Genomic DNA, 24,211 nt, shown 5'->3' with positions numbered 1-24,211 from the left:
TGTTGACACTGAAGATCTGCCTGTGAATTTACAACAGTGAGATACTGTCGCGAGATCACATGTAAACTCTCTCAATTCTCAAGGCCTCTGTTAGAAGGGGGTAACCTCTCGAGGAGGCTTCTCCCTGGCATGGCACCCAGTATTAAAACTCGAGACATGTTGAACCACTGGGGGTCACAAAACAACCCCGTGCCATGTTAAAGTTTGTAGAGTGATTGTAATATGCAGGACCCAGTGGGCTTTACACAGTGAGACCAGAACCATAGCAGGAAATACTTCACAACACAGGATATCCAAGAGCAGTTACAGAGCATCACAGTAGTGGCCCCAGAAGGCACATTTCAGCACTTATTGTGCATTCTCTAAAAACTTTTAATAAGATGAGAGAGTAGCGGGCGGCTCTTCATCCCTACCTAGTAAGCCTAACTTGCACGAGGACCCTGTTCTCGTGCTCCTTCCCCTCTCACTCACTCTTGTGCCCTTCTCTTGCTCTTATTAACTCTCGCTCTCACTCTTTGTACACTCTACCTACGTCTGTTCACTCTCTCTCACACTTTTGCCTGCTTCCCTCTGTGTCCTTCTCTTGTTCTTATTTATTCACTCTCTCTCGCAATCTTTGTCCCATATTCTTGTGTCTGTTCCTCACACCTGTTTCTGCTTTCCTTTGGAAACTATTCCTTTGAGCTAGTTATCCACTCTCTCTACCCCTTTGCCCTTATCCTTTCTGCCCATTTTCCTTTCTTCATTCTCTCTCTCTCCTCTTTTTTTCCTGCTTTCCTTTGTGCCCGCTCTTCCTTCACGCCTATTTTTATCTTTTCCTCTGCTCTCTCCCCCAGGACTCTCTTGCCTCCCCCACTCCTTATCTGTGTTTCTCTCACGAGCCGCCTCCTGCCTTCTGCGCACTGCCCTTCCCAAGTCCTGCACTCTGTCTCCCCCTTCCCCCCCCCAGGACCTACCTAATGGCACGCAGTAGGAAGCTGGCTCCGTATATACTATTTCAAATGAGATACAGCGTGCACAGAGACCAGGGGTTCCTCATGAGGCTTGACAGAGGCAATAATAGATAATACTAATGCTCTATTTTGTGGTAGTGTGGTCGAGCAGTAGGCTTATCAGAGGGTAGTGTTAAGCTTTTGTTGTACACACACAGGCAATAAATGAGAAACACACACTCAAAGACTTAACTCTAATAGGTTTTTATACAGAAAAATATTCTTTCTTAATTTATTTCTAGAACCGCAAGTTTCATTTAGCAGGTAAGTACATTAAATGAAAGGTACTTTGCATAGTAATACTTAGGACTTTGACCAGATGTCGGAGGGCAGACCAGGGGGCTTTGGAGGAGTACTGGAGGGGGGCCCCAAGTAGGCACACAAACCATATGCTCAGAGGCACAGGGCGGCCAGGTGCAGTATGCAAACAGGGCTTCGGGTTCTCAATAGAACTCTATGGAGGGACCCAGGAGTCACTTAGGAGCTGCAGGCAGGGCACAGGGGGGCCTCTCGGGAAAGCCACTGACTGGGCAAGGGTGAGGGCCGCCTGCTGGTCGTTGCTGCACCGGTGGCCGGTTACTCAAGCACCTCGGGGCTGCGGGTGCAGTGCTTCTCCAGGCATCGGTTATCTTTGTCCCGGGCAGTTGCCGTCAGGGGGGTCCTCAGGATTCCCTCTGCAGACGTCGACATGGGGGTGCAGAGAGGTCAGCCCAGGGTGGACATGTTGTTGGAGTCACCTGGCAGTCCTTTCTGGGTAGCTGGTTTCTCTGGACAAGGCCTGGGGGCATCGGGTGCCTAGTAGTTGGACTCATGCTTCTGGAGTGAGGCGAGAGTCCCTTTTTAAGATGGTTTCCCGGTCTTCTTTTTGGACAGGTCCGCTGTCCACTGGAGTTTCTTGGTCCTCGTGGTGCAGGCAGTCCCTTTCAGGGGTCACTGGTCCTGCAAAACGCGTTGCTTCTTTGCTTGCAGCTTTTTGAAGCAGGAGACGGGCTGGTAGAGCTGGAGCCGAGTTAGTTGTTGTCTCCTTCTCTTCTCTGTGGGGTTTTCCAGCTCAGCAGTTGTCCTTCTTTCTTCAGGTCGTCGGGAAGCTGATGATCTGGGTTCAGGGTCGCCACTAAATACTAAAGTTAGGGGTGTGTTAGGGTCAGGGGGCAGTAGCCAATGGTTACTGTCCCTGAGGGTTGCTACACCCTCCTTCTGCCAACTCCCTCTGGGGAAGGGGACACATCCCTATCCCTATTGGTCCTACTCCTCCAAACCAAGATGGAGAATTTCTGAAGGAAGGGGTCACTTCAGCTCTGGTCACCTTGGGGTGGACCTGGCTGGAGGGGTGACTCCTCCTTGTTTTTCTCTTTATCCCTCTGGACTTGCCGCCTAAAGTGGGGGCTTTGTTCAGGGGGGCGGGCATCTCCACGAGCTGGAGTGCCCTGGGGCATTGTAACACGAAGCCTGAGCCTTTGAGGCTCACTGCTAGGTGTTACAGTTCCTGCAGGGGGGAGGTGTGAAGCACCTCCACCCAGAGCAGGCTTTGTTTCTGGCCCAAGGCTCTCACCACATGGGGTCAGAAACTCGTCTGGAAGTGGCAGGCTGGTACAGACCAGTCAGCCCTGTACAAAAGGATTGGGTAAAATACAGGGGCCACCTCTAAGATGCACTGTGTGTGCAATTTCCAATAAATCCAACAATGGCATCAGTTTAGGTTTATTATCCTGAGAAGTTTGATACCAAATTTCCCCGTATTCAGTGTAGCCATTATGTAACTGTGGAGTTTGTTTTGACAAACTCCCAGACCATATACTCTTTATGGCTACCCTGCATTTACAGTGTCTAAGAATGGACTTAGACACTGTAGGGGCATATTGCTCATGCAGCTATGCCCTCGCCTGTAGTATAGTGCACCCTGCCTTAGGACTTTAAAGCCTGCTAGAAGGGTGACTTACCTATGCCACAGGCAGTGTTTTGTGTGCATGGCACCCTGAAGGGGATGCCATGTCGTCTTTGCCTTTTTCTCCCCACTAACACACACAATCTGCAATGGCAGTGGGCATGTGTCAGGTGAGAGGTCCCTTAAGGTGGCACAACACATGCTACCGCCCTTAGTGACCTTCCTTGGTCACAGGACACTTGGTACCACTGGTACCTTTTACAGGGAACTTATCTGTGTGCCAGGGGTGTGCCAATTGTGGAAACAATGGTACTTTTTAGGGAAAGAACACTGGTGCTGGGGCCTGGTTAGCAGGGTCCCAGCACACTTCTCAGTCAAGTCAACATCAGTATCAGGCACAAAGTGGATGGTAACTGCAACAAGGACCCATTTTCCTACACAAGCCCCCTGCCCCCCAGTTCACAGGCCAGGAGACTTAGCCAAAGCTGGGAAAGTCTTCCTAGTCTGTCAAGCGAGTAAGAGTAGGGAAAAGAGGCTGGTTTGCTGCAGGGCCTACTCTGCCTTACATCCTCCTGTTCAGGTCATTCCCTCTGGGGAACTGACCTACTTCCACAGTGAAAGACCCAGTCTGAATTGACTTTTGTCTGTGTTTTTAGTGTCTTCACCCATTCTTTTTATTTTGGAGGTTAGAGGTATCCAATTCTGCTAATCCTATCTTAGCCAGGGTCACACCCAGTTTACCCAAAGAGGTTACCGACAGCTGGAGTAACCCCACATGACCAAAAGGGTCAGGGGGCCTATCTTGCTATTTAGCACAGGGTCTCTTCCTAACCAAGACCTGACTCAACCCCTCATCTGGCACTCAATATGTCGTTACCACCAGGTTACAAGATCTCCCACCAAGACATACCGAACAAGCCAAGAGGAGCACTTTCCGTCATCCACAAGGACGCCATCCCCTGCACCACCTCCATGGAGGAGAACACAACTCTCATAAGCTCCTGTAGTCTACAGACCTGTAACCACACTCCTATAAAAGGCGCCCTAGCTTACTGACCCCTCCAGACCACGCACCACCTTCAGCAGTCCCCCCACCAACATGATTACGCCATCATCATCAACCCAAACGACTTCATCTTACTCTGTAGCGTCAACTTCCATCTTGACTACTGCAAAGACCGTACTCCACTGCCCTACTCAATAGCCCAGGGAACCTCAGACTCACCCAGCTCAACCAAGCCCCAACCCACAATGCGGAGCACAACCTCGACTAGAAGTGGGGTTTCTGTTTGGCAGAACCCACCTTTCTGGTCGAGGCAAGTGAGTTGCACACCAAAGATAACCTGTCCTCACCCCGGGCAGCTTGGCACTGAGCAATCAGGCTTATCCCCCGAGGTCATATGTAAAGCGTTTGCTCAATACACTCACACCAGTGACACAATAAATACACCACAAAAGAGACTCCACGCAAGCATGTATAAAAATATAATATCTATATTGTAAGTACATATATCTTAGATCCAACATGACATATTTATGAATACTGTGCAAACGATACCACTATTGTCATAGTAAGAATCATCAACACAATATACATTAGAACATCAGGACATAAAACGCAGTAGGTAGGCTATACCAGTACACACAAGTCACCCTGTATTGTGAGACCAAGAGAGACATCCGTCATAATTAATTGGTGCATTATGCATAAATCATAAATACTCTGGGCAAGAGGCATGGAGCATACATACTCTGCATTTTACGCCTTTACTCCAGTAGTACTTGTTATCATGGGTAAAGAAAGGTAAAGTGACCTACTGCAGTAATTATTTAGGGCTTGCAATGTAGTAGAATAACACACAATTCCCAGTAGGTGCACAGGATGCGGAACACCTGCTCTCCTATTGGCAGGGTTGCGGCATGCCCCCTGGGCCTAACTGAAGGAGATGCCGAATTAACCTTTTATAGCTGGCAAGTGTTATGATGATGCTCCCTGGGATTCACCCCCTCATGGCCCTAATATCACACGACAACCAAAATGTCATAAACATGAAGAAACTCAGGTCAACAGAAATACCCTTTGACTCATAAAATGTACCCCAAAAGGCTAATGCGCAAACTACCTTTGCCATTTCTAGGGATCTTACAGTAGTTTTCCTACAGGCGGGGGACCTCTGTCAATCCCACCCCACCCCGTGATGCCACCAACAGAGAACAAGCATCACAATGTATGAGTCCACACAGGGGAGCGCTCCCTGTAGAGGCGGAAGCGAGACCTCCCTGGGTCCTCCCCGTCAGAAATGCTGTAGCCGCTGCAGCCCCCACTCAGCTTCTCGCTCAGTGCAAGGAGCAGATTCCTGTCCATAGTAGCTGCAGCACCTCTCACAGTGGTAGGGTCCTGCAATGGGGTTTGCCTGACGGCTGGCATCACTCACGGTTCCAGACCTGAATGCAGTCATTGGGGTGCACTCACAGGTCTGTCCTGCCCCCAACGTAGGTGGGTAGGATTGTGCCTGCATGGGTCCTGTCCTTGCCATGCCAACCCTCTTCCTTGCCCAGCTCATAACTCCTCTCCAAGGGCATCCGTGCTGAAAGGAGACTCTGACGGGCAGTCCTGTTATGGCACTCAGGTACAATCTGCACACTATGGAGGGAGACAATGAGCTCACCTTGCACCATGCTCAAGAAAAGGCAGGGAGCTGTTCTCCATGCTCTCCTCTGCCAGGGGACAGGTTACAGTGCTCTCCACGTGCTAGAATTAAGTTCACCACTCTGCATGGGTCACTTGCAGACGGGGAAAGCCCTCACTGTGTACTGTGAAACTACAAAGGAAAGAGCTTTTCATGTGCTAGTTTACACAATGAAGTGGTAGTATAACACGCCCACCATGCAGTTAGGGTTTCAGGGGCCAGGGCTGCAGCCAGCACTCACCACGCACTGGGCCCCTGGGAGAACACCAGGATGAGGCAGACAACAGCAGAGGGCAGGCAGATCAGCACAGATTTACGATCCCTTCTGGCAGTCCCACTGTGTCTTACAGAACAGAGTCAGGGAGCAGCTGGTAGCAGGGCAACAATTAGAAAAGCGCTCCAGTGAGTCCTTTATGCCACCCAGCTGCAGCAGGGCACCTGCAGAACAGCAGTCCAGATGAGTACTTTGGGCAGTTCACCAGTCCTTCTGATAGAGGTTCAGTCCCAGTTCCCAAAAGTGCTCTAAAATCAAGGAGATGGAGCCCCTGTACCTATACTCCAAAGTGCCTTTGTTCAGGGGGTAACTTCAAAGCAATTCTTTCAAATGAAGTAGAGCCTCCTTTCGACCCAGTCCCGTCTCCAGACATCACTAGGGGGAAATCAGTCCATTGTGTGAGGGGAGGACACAGCCTATTGACATGTAAGGTATGAAGGACCCTCCCTCCCCCCACCCCAGAAAGACTATCAGTATTCAAATGACTCTTCTGTCACACCCAGCCCCTCCTGTATAATGGCTGTCTGGAAAGTATGCACCAAGTGTAGCTGCCTCTCTGCCCAGACTTGAATTGGAGTCAGGCTGCAAAGCACCAGAGTTATAAGCACAGGGAAGTACCTACTTTCCAAAAGTGACATTTCTAAAATAGTAATGTAAACTCCACCTACGCCAGTAAGCAGGATTTCTCACTACCATTCCACTCACAGTAAACATGCACACGCTACTCCTCACAGATCTGAAATTATCACTTAGACCTATATAAGGGAATTCCCAATACAAATCTGAGAGGAGCAGCGCTCCCAGTAGTGAAAAACTAATAGGCTGTTTGCCTCTACTAGGACATGCAACACAAAATATATGTCCTACCTTTTACATACACAACACCCTGCCCATAGGGCTATCTAGGGCCTATCTGAGTGGTGATGTAGGTGTAGTAAAAAGGGAGTTTAGGTCTTGGCAAGTAGTTTGACTTGCCACATCAATGTGGCAGTAAACTCCTCAAGCAGGCACTGCAGTGGCAGGCCGGAGACAAGTTTGAAAGGTTACTTTTGTGGGTGGCGACATCAGCACTGCAGGCCCACTGGTAGCATTTAATTGACAGGATCTTGGTATATGATATACCACCTCACAGGGGACTTACAGGTATATTAAATAAACCAAAGGGTGTAGGCTAACTATAACAAGTTTTAATGGAGAGAGTATATGCACTTTAGCACTGATTAGCAGTGGTAAAGTGCCCAGAGTCCTAAAGTCAACAAAAATATGGTCAGAACAATAGGAGGAGAAAGGCAAAAAGTTTTGGGGTAACCATGCAGAAAGGGTCATTGCTAACACCCAGCAACAGCAACAAATTCAGCCAGTTCACTATGCTTACTTGGACAGACCACTCCAACGTCCACTTCTTCACCGACAGACCCCAACTCCCCACAGCCAAACTACTAGCAACCTCAGACTCCGCAGGAGCAAGATAACAGATTGGACCAACACCCTCAGTGCCCACCAACGAAATCTCATTACAAACTGCACAGACATCCTATCCCCTCTGAAGGTCATCATACAATCAAGAACCAACGTGTGTGCCAGCTGCTACACCAGAGACCTTAGAAACTCCAAACGCCATTGCAAACCGCTGAAGAGAAGATGGGGAACCAGCCGGGACAACACATACAAATCCACGCTCAGAAAACATCACACCCACATCAACAAGGCCAGAAAAACAGAAAACAGCCCTTGTTCTCAGACTGTAAACCAACTCCAACAACTGCAAAGAGCTCTTCAACGTCAATGTCCAACCCGCCCCCAACTCCATTGTCCTATGGCAAGAGCTCTGCGACAACCTCTAGAAATTCTTCCACAACAGAATTCAAAGATCCAACGGATGAAGCAGGGACAGTGCGCCATATTACAAAGAATGTGCTGCCTGCTGGAGACAGCACAGTCGTGAAATACGGGGCAGCTGTTTAAAAACTGCTCAGTGTTTCATAGTGTAGGCAGCAACCCATCTGCACTTTCAAGGGGGAAGAGAGAGCCTCTTGTAGGAAGTTACAGTGAGCGACGGTAGCCACCTGCAAGGGGACGTCTACAGGATCCTATGGGGCCCCCTTTCTTCACTCCAGAGGACACCTGAGCATCAACCGTACAGACATGGTCCATGCGAGTGCTTGAGCATCACCTGTACAGACAAGGTCCAAGTGAGTGCTTGAGCATCACCTGGACAGACATGGTCCACGCAAGTGCTTTAGCATCACCTGGGCAGACATGGTCCCTGCGAATGCCTGAGCATCACCTGGACAGACATGGTCCACCCGAGTGCTTGAGCATCACCTGGGCAGACATGGTCCACGCGAGTGCTTGAGCATCACCTGGGCAGACACCTGTACAGACATGGATCCGGGCGAGTGCTTGAGCATCACCTGGACAGACATGGTCCACGCGAGTGCTTGAGCATCATCTGGGCAGACATAGTCCATGCGAGTGCTTGAGCATCATCTGGGCAGACATAGTCCACGCGAGTGCTTGAGCATCACCTGGACAGACATGGTCCACGCGAGAGCTTGAGCATCACCTGGGCAGACATAGTCCACACGAGTGCTTGAACATCACCTGGACAGACATAGTCCACGCAAGTGCTTGAGCATCACCTGTACAGACATGGTTCATGCGAGTGCTTGAGCATCACCTATACAGACATGGTCCACTCGAGTGCTTGAGCATCACCTGGACAGACGTCCTTGCGAGTGCTTGAGCATCACCTGGGCAGACATGGTCCATGCGACTGCTTGAGCATCACCTGTACAGACATGGTATATGCGAGTGCTTGAACATCACCTGGACAGACATAGTCCACGCGAGAGCCCGAGCATCACCTGGACAGACATGATCCACGCGAGTGCTTGAACATCACCTGGACAGACATGATCCATGCGAGTGCTTGAACATCACCTGGACAGACATGGTCCACGCGAGAGCTTGAGCATCACCTGGACAGACATGGTCCACGCGAGTGCTTGAGCATCACCTGGGCAGACATGGTCCACGCGAGTGCTTGAGCATCACCTGGGCAGACATGGTCCACGCGAGTGCTTGAGCATCACCTGGGCAGACATGGTCCATGCGAGTGCTTGAACATCACCTGGACAGACATGGTCCACACGAGTGCTTGAGCATCACCTGAGCATCAACCGTACAGACATGGTCCATGCGAGTGCTTGAGCATCACCTGTACAGACAAGGTCCAAGTGAGTGCTTGAACATCACCTGGACAGACATGGTCCACGCGAGAGCTTGAGCTTCACCTGGGCAGATATGGTCCACGTGAGTGCTTGAGCATCACCTGGACAGACATGGTCCACGCGAGTGCTTGAGCATCACCTGGGCAGACATGGTCCACGCGAGTGCTTGAGCATCACCTGGACAGACATGGTCCACGCGAGTGCTTGAGCATCACCTGTACAGACATGGTCCATGCAAGTGCTTGAGCATCACCTGTACAGACATGGTCCATGCGAGTGCTTGAGCATCACCTGGACAGACATGGTCCCTGCGAGTGCTTGAGCATCACCTGGACAGACATGGTCCACGCGAGTGCTTAAGTATCACGTGTACAGACATGGTCCACGCGAGTGCTTCAGAATCACCTGAGCGTCACCTGGACAGACATGGTACTTGTCTGTGAAAGTGGAACAATAAGTTGCGTTGAGTTGCAAAGGTGATCTAGTTTAGCCACTTCTACACCCCTAACTGTTCTCGTGTGATTCCCTCACCACACTTGTTGTATTGAATTATTTTGCAATTGCATTTATTCAGAGGTTGCTACCCATGAAGCAGCATGGAATTGCTTTATGGTGAGTAGCACGCTACTCCAGAATGCCAGGTTAGTGGTTAATCCAGTGTTTATTATTGGCTGTTGGAATTAGTCTTGTGTTCTCAGGAAACCATTCTATGCATTTACTCCCTTTTCTTTGGGGCACATTAAACTACTAGGAGGTGGCTGATCATTATGGGCACTATGTGGGTTCATGCAGATAGTTGGGGAGATGAGGAGACAGCCTGGCAGAGATTATGTAGTATTGGGTTGCAGGGCTTGGGTTTTAAGGAGAGTTTAGGATCTTTGAAGTGAGGTGTCAGCCATTTGCAGGGATACAATAACAGGGTTTGAGGCGGAGGTGCATGGGACTTAGGGAAGGCAACACTCACAAAGAGGTCCGTGCAGAGGATGGAAGGTACGAAGTGAGTCACCCTGAGGACAGGAATGAGAGGACTCAATCACGAATTGTGAATCAAGGTCACCTGGCCTAGCAGGATTTTAGGGAGGTTGCAGAAAGGATCTTTCTGAGATGACATGCAATCTGAGGAGGTTCTCAGTAAAGTGGTTCTTTCTTTGTGTTTTTTGTAGGATAAAGGCGGCTGCAGCCAGTTTGCAAATTGTGAATTCACAGGACCTGCAACTCGAAACTGCTCCTGCAAGAAGGACTACGTTGGGGATGGCATAACATGTGTGGGGAAGATATCTGTGGTAGGTCTTGCCTACCTCATATAGCAACCAATGGGCAAGAGTGGCCTGTAGCCTACAAACGCTGCACAGCATGAATTCTTTGTGACCTTCAGGGAAAGTTTTGTGTCAGTGAAGACGCTCATCCTCAAATTAATGGCTTCTAGATGGTAGCCATGCCGCATATTGGTAAAAGTAACAGACACAACCTGCCACGAGCCCCTTTGTAGTCCACGAAACACCCCTAGACATTGTGTGAAGGTTCATTCAGTCCCTCACAAGTTTTCCTTTGAGCACAAACTAAAGTTTTGCATTCCTCCTTCAGAGGAAGTCCGGATCCAGCGCATTGGTGCTATCCAAGGTGGTAGTTGCCACCCTGTCAGCTAACAATTTCTTCAGTGATCTAGACGAATGCGTAAGATGTGCCCAATAGTTATTTATAATGCAGTTTCCTTCTAATCAATTCAAGGTCATTTATTGTTAACGTCATATGCACATAATCATATTGAACACATGGAAACAATGGATACAGGTGTCAGCCAAAGATCAAATGTTAAAAACACCCAAAAACTTACTGAAGGTGTCAATAACAATCGTATTCTATACATGAGAGCAGTGTAATTCGTACACACGATGCAAGTACAGCCGACACGTGTTTCGCCCCTCCTGATGCTTTTTCAGAGATAATCCCTTCGTATAAACACAATGATGTACGCCTTCACTCTAGTCTGCCTGTCTTACCTTCTGCCAACTAATGGTGATGGCAAGGGGATTAAAGTAAAATGTAGAATTGTACCTTCAAGCCTGCCAATGTCCTCCACAGACAGCGAAGCAACCACTCAATATCTGTCTCACGGACTCACCGTTATTTAACCAGCAGTAGCAGTGATGAATATTTTATCAAAAAAATTATGTTGTCATCTCTGTAAGAAATTATTCTTCAATATCCAGTGTCTAGAAGAGTCCTACGAGAACATCCATGCATACCCTGTCGCAGCCTGGAGGACGCCATACGTTACCTCAGGCGTAAACACCTTATGGGTATACATGGACGCTTGTGAAGGACTGGTCGAGACATTGCAGCTTGTATGTGAATCCAATGTATGCTGTGTAGCATATTCAGCTTTAGCTGAAAGAACTGGGGGCTTCACAAACATGCATTTAATGTAGAAAGACATCAAAGCCTTTGACATATGGTCTTCGTTGTGTTGCCGGTAGCATCTTCCTTCTTGACCACACATAGCTTCACCTCTTACGTTACCATTGGTAAATATTGCTGTGGTAGTGGTCATTATCACTCTAAGTGACTGTGGCAGAATGATCTGTTTTCTAATGGCAGCCTGTGCTGTGGACACAGTAATTTGAACCTGTGCATGATCCATGGCTAGGTCATTACCTAAGCGAGGAAAGCCTCACCTTCTATAGGTAAAACTGACAGCAGCAGCAAAGCCCCCAAAATCAATCAATCAAAAAATTTATAGAGTGCGCTACTCACCTGTGAGGGTCTCAAGGCACTTGTGGGGGGGGGGGGGTGGGGGGGGGGGGAGTTATTGTTCGAACAACCATGTCTTGAGGTTTTTTCTGAAGAGTAGTAGGTCTTTGGTTTTGCGGAGGTTGGTGGGGAGGGAGTTCCAGGTTGTGGGGGCAAGGTAAGAGAAGGCCCTGCCTCCTGTGGTGGTACGTTGGGTGCGGGGGGCTGTAGCTAGTGCGAGGTCGGCTGATTGGAGGTTGCGGGTGGGAGTATGGAAGTTCACTCTTTCGTTGAGGTAGGTCGGGCTGGTGTTGTGGAGGGATTTGTGTGCGTGGATGAGGATCTTGAAAGTGATTCTCTTGTCTATGGGGAGCAAGTGAAGGGATTTGAGGTGTGGTGAGATTCGTTCGTGGCGGGGAGGCCGAGGACGAGGCGTGCGGCTGTGTTCTGGTTTCTCTGGAGTTTGCGTTTGAGTGTGGTGCCGAGGTAGACGGCGTTACCGTAGTCTAGTCTGCTGCTGATGAGTGCATGGGTGACTGTCTTCCTGGTCTCTGGGGGAATCCATTTGAAGGATTTTTTTTGAGTGCGGAGTGTGTGGAAGCAGGAGGATGTTAGTACATTGATTTGCTGTGTCATGGAGAGGGAGGGGTCCAGTATGATGCCGAGGTTGAGTGCGTGGTTTGCAGGGGTGGGTGCGGGGCCTAGGGCGGTGGGCCACCAGGAGTCTTCCCATATGGTTTTGTTGGGGCCGAAGATGATGATCTCGTTTTGTTGGAGTTAAGCTTGAGGTGGTTAGTTGTCATCCAGTTGGCTGTGTCGAGGAGAGCAGCGTGTCGGTTGGTTTTGGCGGTGGTGGGGTTGCGGGTGAGGGAGAGGATGAGATGGGTGTCGTCTGCGTAGGAGAGGATAGTGATTCCATGTGGTCTGAGGATGTTGGCTAGGGGAATCATGTAAATGTTGAAGAGTGTGGGGCTGAGGGAGGACCCTTGGGGTACTCCGCAGATGATCTTGGTAGCGGTGGAGTGGAAAGGTGACAGGCAGACTCTTTGGGTCTGGTAGGTGAGGAAGGAGGTGAGCCAGTCTAAGGCTTTGTGTTGAATTCCTGTGTTGTGGAGGCATGTGCAGAGTGTGTGGTGGCAGACAGTGTCAAAGGTCAGTGTCAGCGATAGTTGGAGAGGGCTTCCAGGTCGGCTTTGTTTTTTTTTAGGAGAGCGGTGATTTCTGCGTGCTTCCAGGGGGCTGGGTAGGTGGCGGAGTCGAAAGAGGAGTTGATTATGTAGCGGAGTATGGGGGCGATGGTTGGGCTGGCTTTGTTGTAGATGCGATGAGGGCAGGGGTCGGAGGGGGATCCAGAGTGGATGGAGTTCATGGTTTTTTCAGTTTCTTCGTGTGTGGTGGGGCCCAGGTGGTGAGTGTGGTGGGGGGGTCATGAGTGGGGGTTGAGTTGGGTGAGTGGGGGGTGTGTGTGGTATGAAGCTGTTGTGGATGTCCAGGATTTTGTGGTGGAAGTGGTTGAAAGGCACCTAGACCAACTAAAGTGTGCATTGTGCCCGCAGGCTTTTGTAACAGTCAATCCACACAATCCTTTAATTGCCTTTCAGTACTCGAGCACCCACACAAAACCTCAATAAGTAACACACCTAGTGCCCAAATACTCTTCTTCAGAGGCGTCTACCGTGACCACTTGTACCACCAGACTCCTCCCCTTGCCCGCCTATTCCACTTCTGAGGAGACACTGGTGGGCAACTCTTGAAGTGTGTGTGGCCCCTCCAAGACTGAGTAGAATAGAGTGGACTACCTTTGTAACAGGAATGTCACCCCTTCCCTAGGCCTTGCACCGCTGAAGAGACAGGGGTGGGCTGTGCTTGTAGTGTGAATGTCACCCCTTTCCCCAGGCCTTGCACCTCTGAGGAGACACTGGTGGGCTGCACTTGTTGCAGGAATGTTACCCCTTCCCCTAGGCCTTGCACCTCTGAGGAGAAGCTGGTGGGCAGCTCTTGTAGATGGAATGTCACCCCTTCCCCCGGGCCTTGCACCTCTGAGGAGAAGCTGGTAGGCTGCTCTTGTAGCAGGAATGTCACCCCGCCCTCCAGGCCTTGCACCTGTGAGGAGACACTGGTGGGCAGCTTTTGTAGCAGGAAGGTCACCCTTTCCCCCAGGCCTTGCACTTCTGAGGAGGCACTGGTGGGCAGCTCTTGTAGCAGGAATGTCACCCCTACCCCCAGGCCTTGCACCTCTGAGGAGACACTGGTGGGCTGCACTTGTAGAAGGAATGTCATCCCTTCCCCAGGCCTTGTACCTCTGAGGAGACACTGGTGGGCTGCACTTGTAGAAGGAATGTCACCCCTTCCCCCAGGCCTTGCACCTCTGAGGAGACACTGGTGGGCAACTCTTGTAGCAGGAATGTCACCCCTTCCCCCAGGCCTTGCACCTCTGAGGAGAAGCTGGTGGGATGCACTTCTAGCAGGAATGTCCCCCCTTCCCCCAGGCCTTGCACCTCTGAGGAAAAGCTGGTGGGCTGTGCTTGTAGAGGGAATGTCTGTGTCTTCTCTACAGCTTGAATTTCAACCCCCTGTTTTAATAACATGTTTTATTTTGTAGGAACTTAACCACAACCCCGCAGCAGCAATATTTAACCAATTTCTAAGAGTAAGTAGAAGTCATTTATTATTAGATGTTGTTTATTTGGTGATGGTTGGCTGCCCAGGTGACGACCTGTTCATTCCAATCCACTCTGTCATTCCTGACGCTTCTCTTGTCAAAGGCCCTGAAAGTATTGGGATTGTAGCAGTGAAGGCAACATAAGGAATACTGGAGGTTCTGGTTGGAGTGATAGTGACATTGTTGGTTGTGGAGGTTATGTACTCAGTGGTGTTACAAAGGTAGTGGTGCCAAAAGTGGTAGCAGAAAGTTATGAAGATGCAGAGTCAGTGATGGTGGTCTCATTGGTATCATGAAGTTATGAAGATGCAGAGTCAGTGATGGTGCTCTCATTGGTATCATGAAGTTATGAAGATGCAGGGTCAGGGATGGTGCTCTCATTGGTACCATGAAGTTATGAAGATGCAGAGTCAGTGATGGTGCTCTCATTGGTACCATGAAGTTATGAAGATGCAGGGTCAGGGATGGTGCTCTCATTGGTATCATGAAGTTATGAAGATGCAGAGTCAGTGATGGTGCTCTCATTGGTACCATGATGTTAAGATACAGTGTCAGTGATGGTGCTCTCATGGGTACCATGAAGTTATGAAGATGCAGAGTCAGTGATGTTGCTCTCATGGGTACCATGAGGTTATGAAGATGCAGAGTCAGTGATGGTGCTCTCATTGGTACCATGATGTTAAGATGCAGGGTCATTGATGGTGTTCTCATTGGTCGCATGAAGTTATGAAGATGCAGAGTCAGTGATGGTGCTCTCATGGGTACCATGAAGTTATGAAGATGCAGAGTCAGTGATGGTGCTCTCATGGGTACCATGAAGTTATGAAGATGCAGAGTCAGTGATGGTGCTCTCATGGGTACCATGAGGTTATGTAGATGCAGGGTCAGTGATGGTGTTCTCATTGGTACCATGAGGTTATGAAGATTCAGGGTCATTGATGGTGCTCTCATTGGTACCATGATGTTAAGATTCAGGGTCAGTGATGGTGGTCTCATTGGTACCATGAGGTTATGTAGATGCAGGGTCAGTGATGGTGCTCTCATTGGTACCATGAGGTTATGAAGATTCAGGGTCATTGATGGTGCTCTCATTGGTACCAGAGAGTTATGAAGATGCAGGGTCAGTGATGGTGCTCTCATTGGTACCAGGATGTTAAGATGCAGGGTCAGTGATGGTGCTCTCATTGGTACCATGAGGTTATGTAGATGCAGGGTCAGTGATGGTGCTCTCATTGGTACCATGAGGTTATGAAGATTCAGGGTCATTGATGGTGCTCTCATTGGTACCAGAGAGTTATGAAGATGCAGGGTCAGGGATGGTGCTCTCATTGGTACCATGATGTTAAGATGCAGGGTCAGGGATGATGCTCTCATTGGTACCATGATGTTAAGATGCAGGGTCAGTGATGGTGCTCTCATTTGTACCATGAAGTTATGAAGATGCAGAGTCAGTGATGGTGGTCTCATTTGTACCATGAAGTTATGAAGATGGAGAGTCAGTGATGGTGCTCTCATTGGTACCAGAGAGTTATGTAGATGCAGGGTCACTAATGGTGCTCTCATTGGTACCATGAGGTTATGAAGATGCAGGGTCATTGACGGTGCCCTCATTGGTACCAGAGAGTTATGAAGATGCAGGGTCACTGATGGTGCTCTCATTGGTACCAGAGAGTTATGAAGATACAGGTCAGTTATGGTGGTCTCATTGGTACCAGGGAGTTATGAAAATGCAGGGTCAGAATGGTATGAAGATGTAGGGTCAGTGATGGTGCTCTCATTGGTAATAGAGAGTTATTAAGCTGCAGGTCAGTGATTGTGGTCTCACTGGTAATAAAGAGTTATGAAAATGTAGGGTCAGTAATGATGCTGTCATGGGTACCACAATGGTATGAAGCTTCAGGGTCAGTGATGGTTGTCTCATTGGTACCAGAGAGTTATAAAGATGCAGGGTCACTGATGGTTCTCTCATTGGTACCAGAGAGTTATGGAGATGCATGGTCAGTGATGGTGCTCTCATTGGTACCATGAATGTATGAAGATGCAGGGTCAGTGATGGTGCTCTAATTGGTAACATGAAGTTATGAAGATGCTGGGTCACTGATGGTGCTCTCATTGGTACCATGTTGTTATGAATATGCAGGGTCAGTGATGGTGCTCTCATTGGTACTATGAAGCTACAGAGTCAGCGATGGTGCTCTCATGGGTACTACGAAGATATGAAGATGCAGGATCAGTGATGGTGCTCCCATTGGTACCATGATGTTAAGATGCAGGGTCAGTGATGGTGGTCTCATTGGTACCAGAGAGTTATGGAGATGCATGGTCACTAAAGGTGCTCCCATTGGTACCCAAGAGTTAAGGAGGGAGTGATGGTACCAGAAGGCCTTGATGCAGTGATGATTGCGATGGTGGCAGTGGTAGGAGATGTTTAGGTATGCAGTCGCCCTGGATTTGGTGGTCTGAAAAGGTTATGAATGTGGAGGTAGCAGATAGTTATGCCAGGCCAGTCCTACTGATCCTAAGAGTTTTGGGGTATCAAGCATTGGCTGTTACTGCTGGGTCTAGCGCACAGACCACTAAATTGCAAGAATCACTTATTTGTTCTTTGACTGTCAGAGGGTAACGAGGTTGAGCATTTAAGGCTTACAGAATAATGAAGTGAGTAACAGTGTGACAATGGGACACTGTGCCTGTCCTAAAACCGGCTTGAGCAATCTTTCTGATCTATCAGCTTTACTCATTATGGTCTCTCTATTCACTCAGCTCCATGATGCCCTTGTCTGGCTTTGCCTCCAACCTGTTGACCTCCACCTAAGACCAGCCCCTTCACTCTCCATCTTCAAATAACTTAAGGCCCTTCTCTTCTCCATCCACCTCCTCTTCTCCTACCCTCTTTGACTTATCATATGTGCCTGTATATAGAAACAATCTCTGCATGAACTATGGACATAATTGTATGATTCTGCTGCTGCTACTCCCTCTGTGACCATGGAACGGTCTGTATTTGCTTATGCAAATGCTGTGTGTACAGCTGTCATCTTCTTGAATTGTAATTCTGTGAGCTCTACCAAGCACCCCTCTGCCCACCAGAACAAAGGTCCTTGTTTTACCTATATCCACAATACAATAAATAAATAAATCCATGTGGCCTCACAACTATTGAATAAAGTTAGCAGAGGCCAAGATCACATTTGCTAGATGAACCCACAGAGAGAAGGTTTTGTTGCAAAACTGGCCTTCTAACTTTTCAAAACTCCATTAGACGCCTGGCTCAACCTGGAGCTCATTTTCTTAGTATGCCTTTTTGGTGTCCTACTTTCACCAGGGAAAACTTAATTGAAGTGGTGGTGGATTGATTTCTGATTCTACGTCGATGTAGCTCAGATTTCAATCTTTCTACCAAGCCATTGTCATCACTCCTTTTCTACTCAGTTGTGCTTTGGTTGTCCCGTTCCCATTCCACCATAGATAAGGGGCACCATGAGGCTCTCTAAGGGGGGTATTGGTACAAAGGAAACCAGGGTTATCATAACATCTTCCTCTGCAGGTGGCATTGACCTCTACCATCACGTCTTGTCAACCTGTTTGTGCAAAATATGAAAGTGAAAGAGCCAAATGACAGAGCCAAGGTTAAGTGACTCTGGTACCTTGTCCAATATATCCTCTCCACAAATGGCCACCTGCTTTTTTGATGTCCGGTCAGCTGAATTATTGCAAGGTGCTGAAATGATGCACTGGTAAATCTGTTTTCAACCTTTCCTCCATGCACAGCTCAACTCACCGCTTGGCATAAGTTCTGTGTTCTGAGGCAGTTCTGTGGGAGACACCTTCCCTTCTGTGCTCCTCACCCCTGAACTGATGGGTGCCAGGCTGCCTGTGACTCCTGTCTTTACATGCCATTGTCTCCCCTCTCAATTCTAAACCATTCCATCTCATGACAATATTTCCCTTTTCAGGCAAACAAAATAAAAGATTTGACGGGGGAAGGACCTTACACTGTCTTTGTCCCACATGAAAACTTGGCATGGAACGTTACAACGGTAAGGGTGTTCTCTGTTGTCTGTTGTCTGAAGTACTGTAGGGGGGGGGTGTACAACGGTAAGGGTCTTCTCTGTTGTCTGTTGTCTGAAGTACTGTAGGGGGGGTGTACAACGGTAAGGGTCTTCTCTGTTGTCTGTTGTCTGAAGTACTGTAGGGGGGGGGTGTACAACGGTAAGGGTCTTGTCTGTTGTCTGAAGTACTGCAGCAGAGTGGAGTGTGTTAGCAGCATCATCATGGGCAGCAGGGGGAGGTGCTACCATGTCCACCAATGGCACCACTGCAGTGCAACAGAGCCCTTCCCAGGAACATCTCCAACCCATCCAAAGGCAAGAAGAGAGGACTGATGGACTCTGAGTGCTTTTTAATCTCCTCTTCTCTTACAATTGGCTTTCCTTACCTGCAAGCTTGTAGAGATTGGCTTTACCAAAAGATCTATGGTTAATGCTACATCACTGATTTGATGTAGATAGAACAAAGATGAATTGTTATGTATGTATTCATTTGAAAATCTTCAGTTCGAGTGACATTAAACTTTGAAGTTAGTCCATGAGACCTGTTCTCCAGGTCGTGCACTAGTGAGTGGATATTAGCAACATCCTGCCGCTTACCACTGGACCCCAGGCACTCATCTCCTACTGCACCCTGAATGGAAAACCAAGCTCTTTCCTCTGTACACCTGACTCTTCAAAGTCAAGACTAACAAGTATCTGGTCAGAGAGGTACATCTGAAGAAGGAATAGGTATTTATTTACAAGTAAACAAATAGGGTAGTCAAAATATTGAACATGAAAAACCAGAAGGGCCCTGGTGCTAGGGGCGTGCGGGGAGCTCCGCTCCGCTGGCTGAGCTAACGGAGTTTGTGGAACTGTGCGCTCCACTTGGAGCACGGAGTTGTCCAAAAAACTCTGCTAGCCCCGCCAGCGGAGTGGAGCTCACCCAGTGTGTGCTGCAGCCCAGTTATGTGCAGCACAGCGCAAGTGCAGACAGTCTGCGCTTGCGCTGTGCAGCCCATAACTGTGCTCCAGCGTGTTTAGCGCATGGACTATGAATCTCTGTGTCGCTGGCGTGCTCAACATCTTGGCTCAGTAACATTGTCTTTCAGAAAGAACTGGATGGAGTGTTTAGAACATTTGACAATATGATCTGCTGCCCACTGTTAACGTTTTGTCTACTTTCCTCATCCTTCGTGAGGTGCTAATCTAATTCCAGCCACACTCAACAGTTTATTGTGTTACAGGGACGGTCAAAGTCACAAGAACATTGCACATTCATTCATTTATATCTATTCATTGACAGAAGATGGATGAAATGTTTCTGATAGTTACATACAGACGCTTACATGCGCAAGCACACATGCATACACAACTTTCACAATTGCTCATTAGATGTGGCCCTGATAGTTTTATCAGTTGCAAATGCTGTGCCCATCTAGAAAGCATTTCAGGAGACCACACTGGGCAGAGGGGGCACCTCTGGAAGAAAGGGGCACTGAATGTTACTCCCCTTAATTCCTGGTTCCCAAAAAGGATGCTGTCTGAGACCCATCCGCAACCTTCGCCACCTGGGCCTATGCATACCGCAGGGCATGTTCAGGATGATGTTGCTGAATCAAGATGAGTTGGCATCCCTGGATCCTTAGGATGCCCAGAGTCATCGTCCATTTTTACCTGCCCACAGACACTACCTTGTATTTGTATTCATTGATAATAATGTATGATTACTTAAAACCATTGCAAAAGATTAAAAGCAATAACAATGATATTGCCGGTGCCGGATCGGATGTTAAACAAAACGGTAATATACAATAATAAAGTGCATTATGGATCTTGAAGTACATACAAGAATAATACTCAAACCTTAACCATGCGCTGCAGCATAGAGTGCACTAGTATTTGTGCAGAACAGTTTAAAAGAGCGCTGTATTGTCCGTTCCCTCTGGGAGACCTTAGGGTGATATACCTCCAGTTTTTTAAGCCAATCACTGCATTGTGAAAAAAGCTATGTGGAGATCGTACAGCCTGTAACAAGCTTTTGAGTTTACTTAATTAGCTTCGCTTCTGTAGATCACGAGCGAGAAGAGCTCTGAGTTCACTGGCATATTTCAATCAATCAATCAAGGATTTGTAAAGCGCGGCTAATCACCCGTAGGGTTTCAAGGCGCTGTATGTGGGTGTGCTGCTCAGTCGAAGAGCCAGGTTTGAGGTCATTCCTGAACTGCTTCAGTGATGCGTCTGCCTGAGCATGTGGGGAAGCGTGTTCCATGTCCGGGCTGCGAGATAGGAGAGGGATCTTCCTCCTGCTGTGCTTTTCCAGGTCTTGGAAACGCTGCGAGAGCAAGCTGGGAAAAACAGACATCTATTAGGTATGTAGGAGGCGAGACGATGGCTGAGGTATGCCGGTCCCATGTTGTGCAGTGCCTTGTAGGTGTGGATCAGTAGTTTGTATGTGATGCACTTGTTGACTGGGAACCGGTGTAGGTCTCTGAGGTGGGAGGAGATGCGGCTGTGTCGGGGATGTCCATGATGAGTCTGGTTGCTGCATTCTGGACTCTTTCTAGTCCTGATTGCAGTTTCTTGGTGATGCCGGCATAGAGTGCGTTGCCGCAGTCCAGTTTGCTGGTGATGAGTGCGTGGGTGATTGTCTGGGGGAATCCATTTGAAAATCTTCTGCAGGAGACAGAGGGTGTGGAAGCTTGATGAGGCACATCATGCCAGAGATCTTACATCTGTTTGTACAGAACAGATCGGGGAGGCCTCCTTGCAGGTGCGGGCCCCCTTCAGCAAAAAAACTGGCTTCAACAAAGGAGCCAAAATTCCTTGCTGAACTCAGTAGTCCTCAAGCCCCTCTCTCCCAGCTGGGACCAGGCCAGATTGAACTCTGCTACGGATATGGCTGCAGGTGCAGCACATGGGGTCTTTATGTAAAAGAGGATTAATAGCCTCTGAGAGGTAGGGCTGGGGTCTTCCCACCACATAGGACGAGTTCAATGAGCATAAGATGTCTGAGTCCCGCAGAGAGGCAACATCTTGGTGGAATGATAAGACACACCTGTTTATTGATTACCCTATTTCATGATGGAAAATTAATGGAGTCAAGTGCTAAGGCTGCTACTTCTATTTAAAGGAATTAAATTGCCTTCTGCACCTATCATTGCCAGGGGTTTCCAGGCCTCTCGAAAGTTTATTTCAGGCAGGCTTTCAGTGAATTTGCTGTTGCTCTTAGAACGCAAATGTAATATTTCAGAATATCTGATACACAGACTAGTCGTTGGCTTATCTGGCCAAATTCCAGACAAATTCCAGATCTTGGCAAGTATCTGGGTAGCTGAAGTAGTTGCACAGTCTCAGGGAATGGCTGGTGCCCATAGTGAAGCGCCGGCAAGACACAGACCTTTATAACTTTCAGGATTGGAGCTACAGAGGCACTTTTCAGCTGTTTGTGTAGGCTTCCGAGCCCGTAAGTTATTGCCGCTGCTTTCTTTTTTGATGACGCTTCGTGTGCTCTGGGCTTTGATGTTCAAGTGTACCAAACCCTCAGGTAGTTGTATTTCTGTGTTGTTTTGATAATATTTTTTCCTATAATTTATTTTTTTAGTTGTGCGCAAATATTATGACCTTGGTCTTATCTTGGTTGATCTTGAGAGAGATCAATTCATTGTAGGTGTGGAGTCTGTTTAATGCACACTGCTGACCCTTTTTTGTATGGTCCATTACAACAGTGTCCTCGGTCTCCACCTGTTCCGACACCCTCTGACCCTCTGACTCCTACAGAAGATCTTCAGCTGGTTCCCAAGCGACTGCCGCAAACATGTGACACACGCCCTGATCACAAGCATACTTGACTACGGCAACGCCTTCTATGCTGGAACCACCAAGAAGAACCTGAGCAAGCTACAACAAATTCATTACGCCTCCACCAGACTCATCTTGAACATCCCCGCAAAGAACACATCACAGAACACCTGAGCGATCTCCACTGGCTCACCGTCGAAAAGAGGATCAACTTCAAGCTCCTCCTACACGCTTACAAGGCTCTCCACAACCATGGAACCAGCTACCTCAACCACCGCATCACCTGGTACTCCCCAGCCAGACCTCTCTGGTCCTCCCAGCAGTTGCTCACCACCATACCCCACATAAAGAAGTCCTTGGCTGGAGGAAAATCGTTCAATTACCTTGCGGCAAAATGTTGGAACACCTTACCGCTCTACCTCGGACAGTCGCCATCACTGCCTCAATTCAGGCAGGACCTCAGGACCTGGCTCTTCGACTGAACACTGATGACCCCACAGCGCCGTGAGACCCTGTGGGTGAGTAGCACGCTCAAGAAATGACTGATTGATTGATTGTAGTAAGTGTAGAGCTGTGTGGCCAAGTCTTGGGTGCACTAGACTGCTGTTTGCTAAGGCTCTTCTACTATCTGCCGTGAATAAATTTAAAAGCACAGGGCAAGTACGCAGCCTTGTGTCAGACGTCCCTGGAAAGGGATTCTAGGAGTAACGGTATGAGGCCCGGTTTTAACACTGACCCATGTTTTTGATTAGAGAGAAACTATTGCCTGTAGGAGGGTGGGGGAGATACCCCGCATGCTTAGTTTTCTCCATAACATTGATCGATTGACTTTATTAAAAGTGTCTCTATAGCTGATAAAACAGCAGAAGAGAGGAGGCTGCTTCCTTTGGGCTGCTTGTTGGCTCAACCCGGCAAGAGATGTAATATTGTCAGTGGTTGATGCCACTGCCCGAAAGCCTGTTTAAAACAAAGGGAGTATGTTATTGCCCTGTACCCAATCCTGTAGCTCCTGACCGTACACAGGCTTCCAACTCTAGATCCAACTGAGGTATCAAATCAGTAGTTGGATGGCTTTGTTGGATCACCTCTTTTAAAGATTGGTCACAGAATCGAGCCCACCAGGCCTCAGGGATTCGAGAGGTGAGAAAAGCCTGACTGTAAAGAGGCGTAAGCAGCCTGCCCAGTCATCTGTTGTGCATTTAAAAGTTCCAATGGGGAGCCTTTTGGTCCTGGCGCCCCATCGTTTTTCATTTCCTTAATTAGTTTGCCAACCTGAAACGGGTTTGTGAAATCTGACTGATTCTGGGTCAGTGGGATGGTCCTTTCCACATTTTCCAGGACTGCTGGGGCAGTTAAATTGCATGTGTACAGCGCTGCTACAGATGTCACCCAGGCTCCTTCCAGAACAGCGTGTTCTCTGCTGCAGTATGATGATTTTAATTTTTTAATATAGTTCCAGAAGTGGGGTTGACCTCTTTCCTGTAGAATTTCATGGACCTTCAACCATTCATTGTTTTCCTTGGCGTTCTTCAATTTCCAAATCACCTTTCTATGCGCCTTGCGTGTTTCGCTAAGATGCCTTGCAGTTTTATTGTGTGATGGAATTTGTGGTCACGCCAAGCCCTTCTAAGCACTTTTTATGAATTTACATTGGTGGTGTTATGCAGGCTTGTGTTCTGCTGCTTTATGTTTCTGTAGGGACTGTGTGGGCCTGAGATGCTTGCAGAGTGTCCATGAGCTGAGAAGTCTGTCCCACCCAGAATCCAGATAATTCAACAGACTTTTAGGGTCTGTTGTGACCTTGAGAACCCACTGGGTCACTGGTCCTCCATTTCAGCCTCTTGATTAGCTTTGATACTTCTATACGCATGGAGGATCCCATAGTCTGGTGCTTCTCTGCTGCATGTGCGCCC

At 48.5% G+C, this 24,211-nt stretch overlaps 1 protein-coding gene across 2 annotated transcripts in view; it reads left to right on the top strand.

Moving 5' to 3' along the window:
- Positions 1 to 24,211, top strand: part of STAB1 (stabilin 1) — an 829,863-nt gene that overhangs the window by 540,692 nt on the left and 264,960 nt on the right. For both annotated transcript variants that reach the window (XM_069206091.1, XM_069206090.1), the window contains exons 46-48: positions 10,238 to 10,357; positions 14,407 to 14,454; positions 18,423 to 18,506. In XM_069206091.1, the coding sequence (XP_069062192.1) occupies positions 10,238 to 10,357; positions 14,407 to 14,454; positions 18,423 to 18,506 (252 nt within the window). The remainder of the gene's footprint in view (positions 1 to 10,237; positions 10,358 to 14,406; positions 14,455 to 18,422; positions 18,507 to 24,211) is intronic.

This window comes from Pleurodeles waltl, chromosome 9 (assembly GCF_031143425.1).
Source record: "Pleurodeles waltl isolate 20211129_DDA chromosome 9, aPleWal1.hap1.20221129, whole genome shotgun sequence".
Classification (NCBI taxonomy): domain Eukaryota; kingdom Metazoa; phylum Chordata; class Amphibia; order Caudata; family Salamandridae; genus Pleurodeles; species Pleurodeles waltl.
The sequence above is the reverse complement of the archived record's forward strand: the minus strand, read 5'-3'. Positions and strand labels throughout refer to the sequence as shown.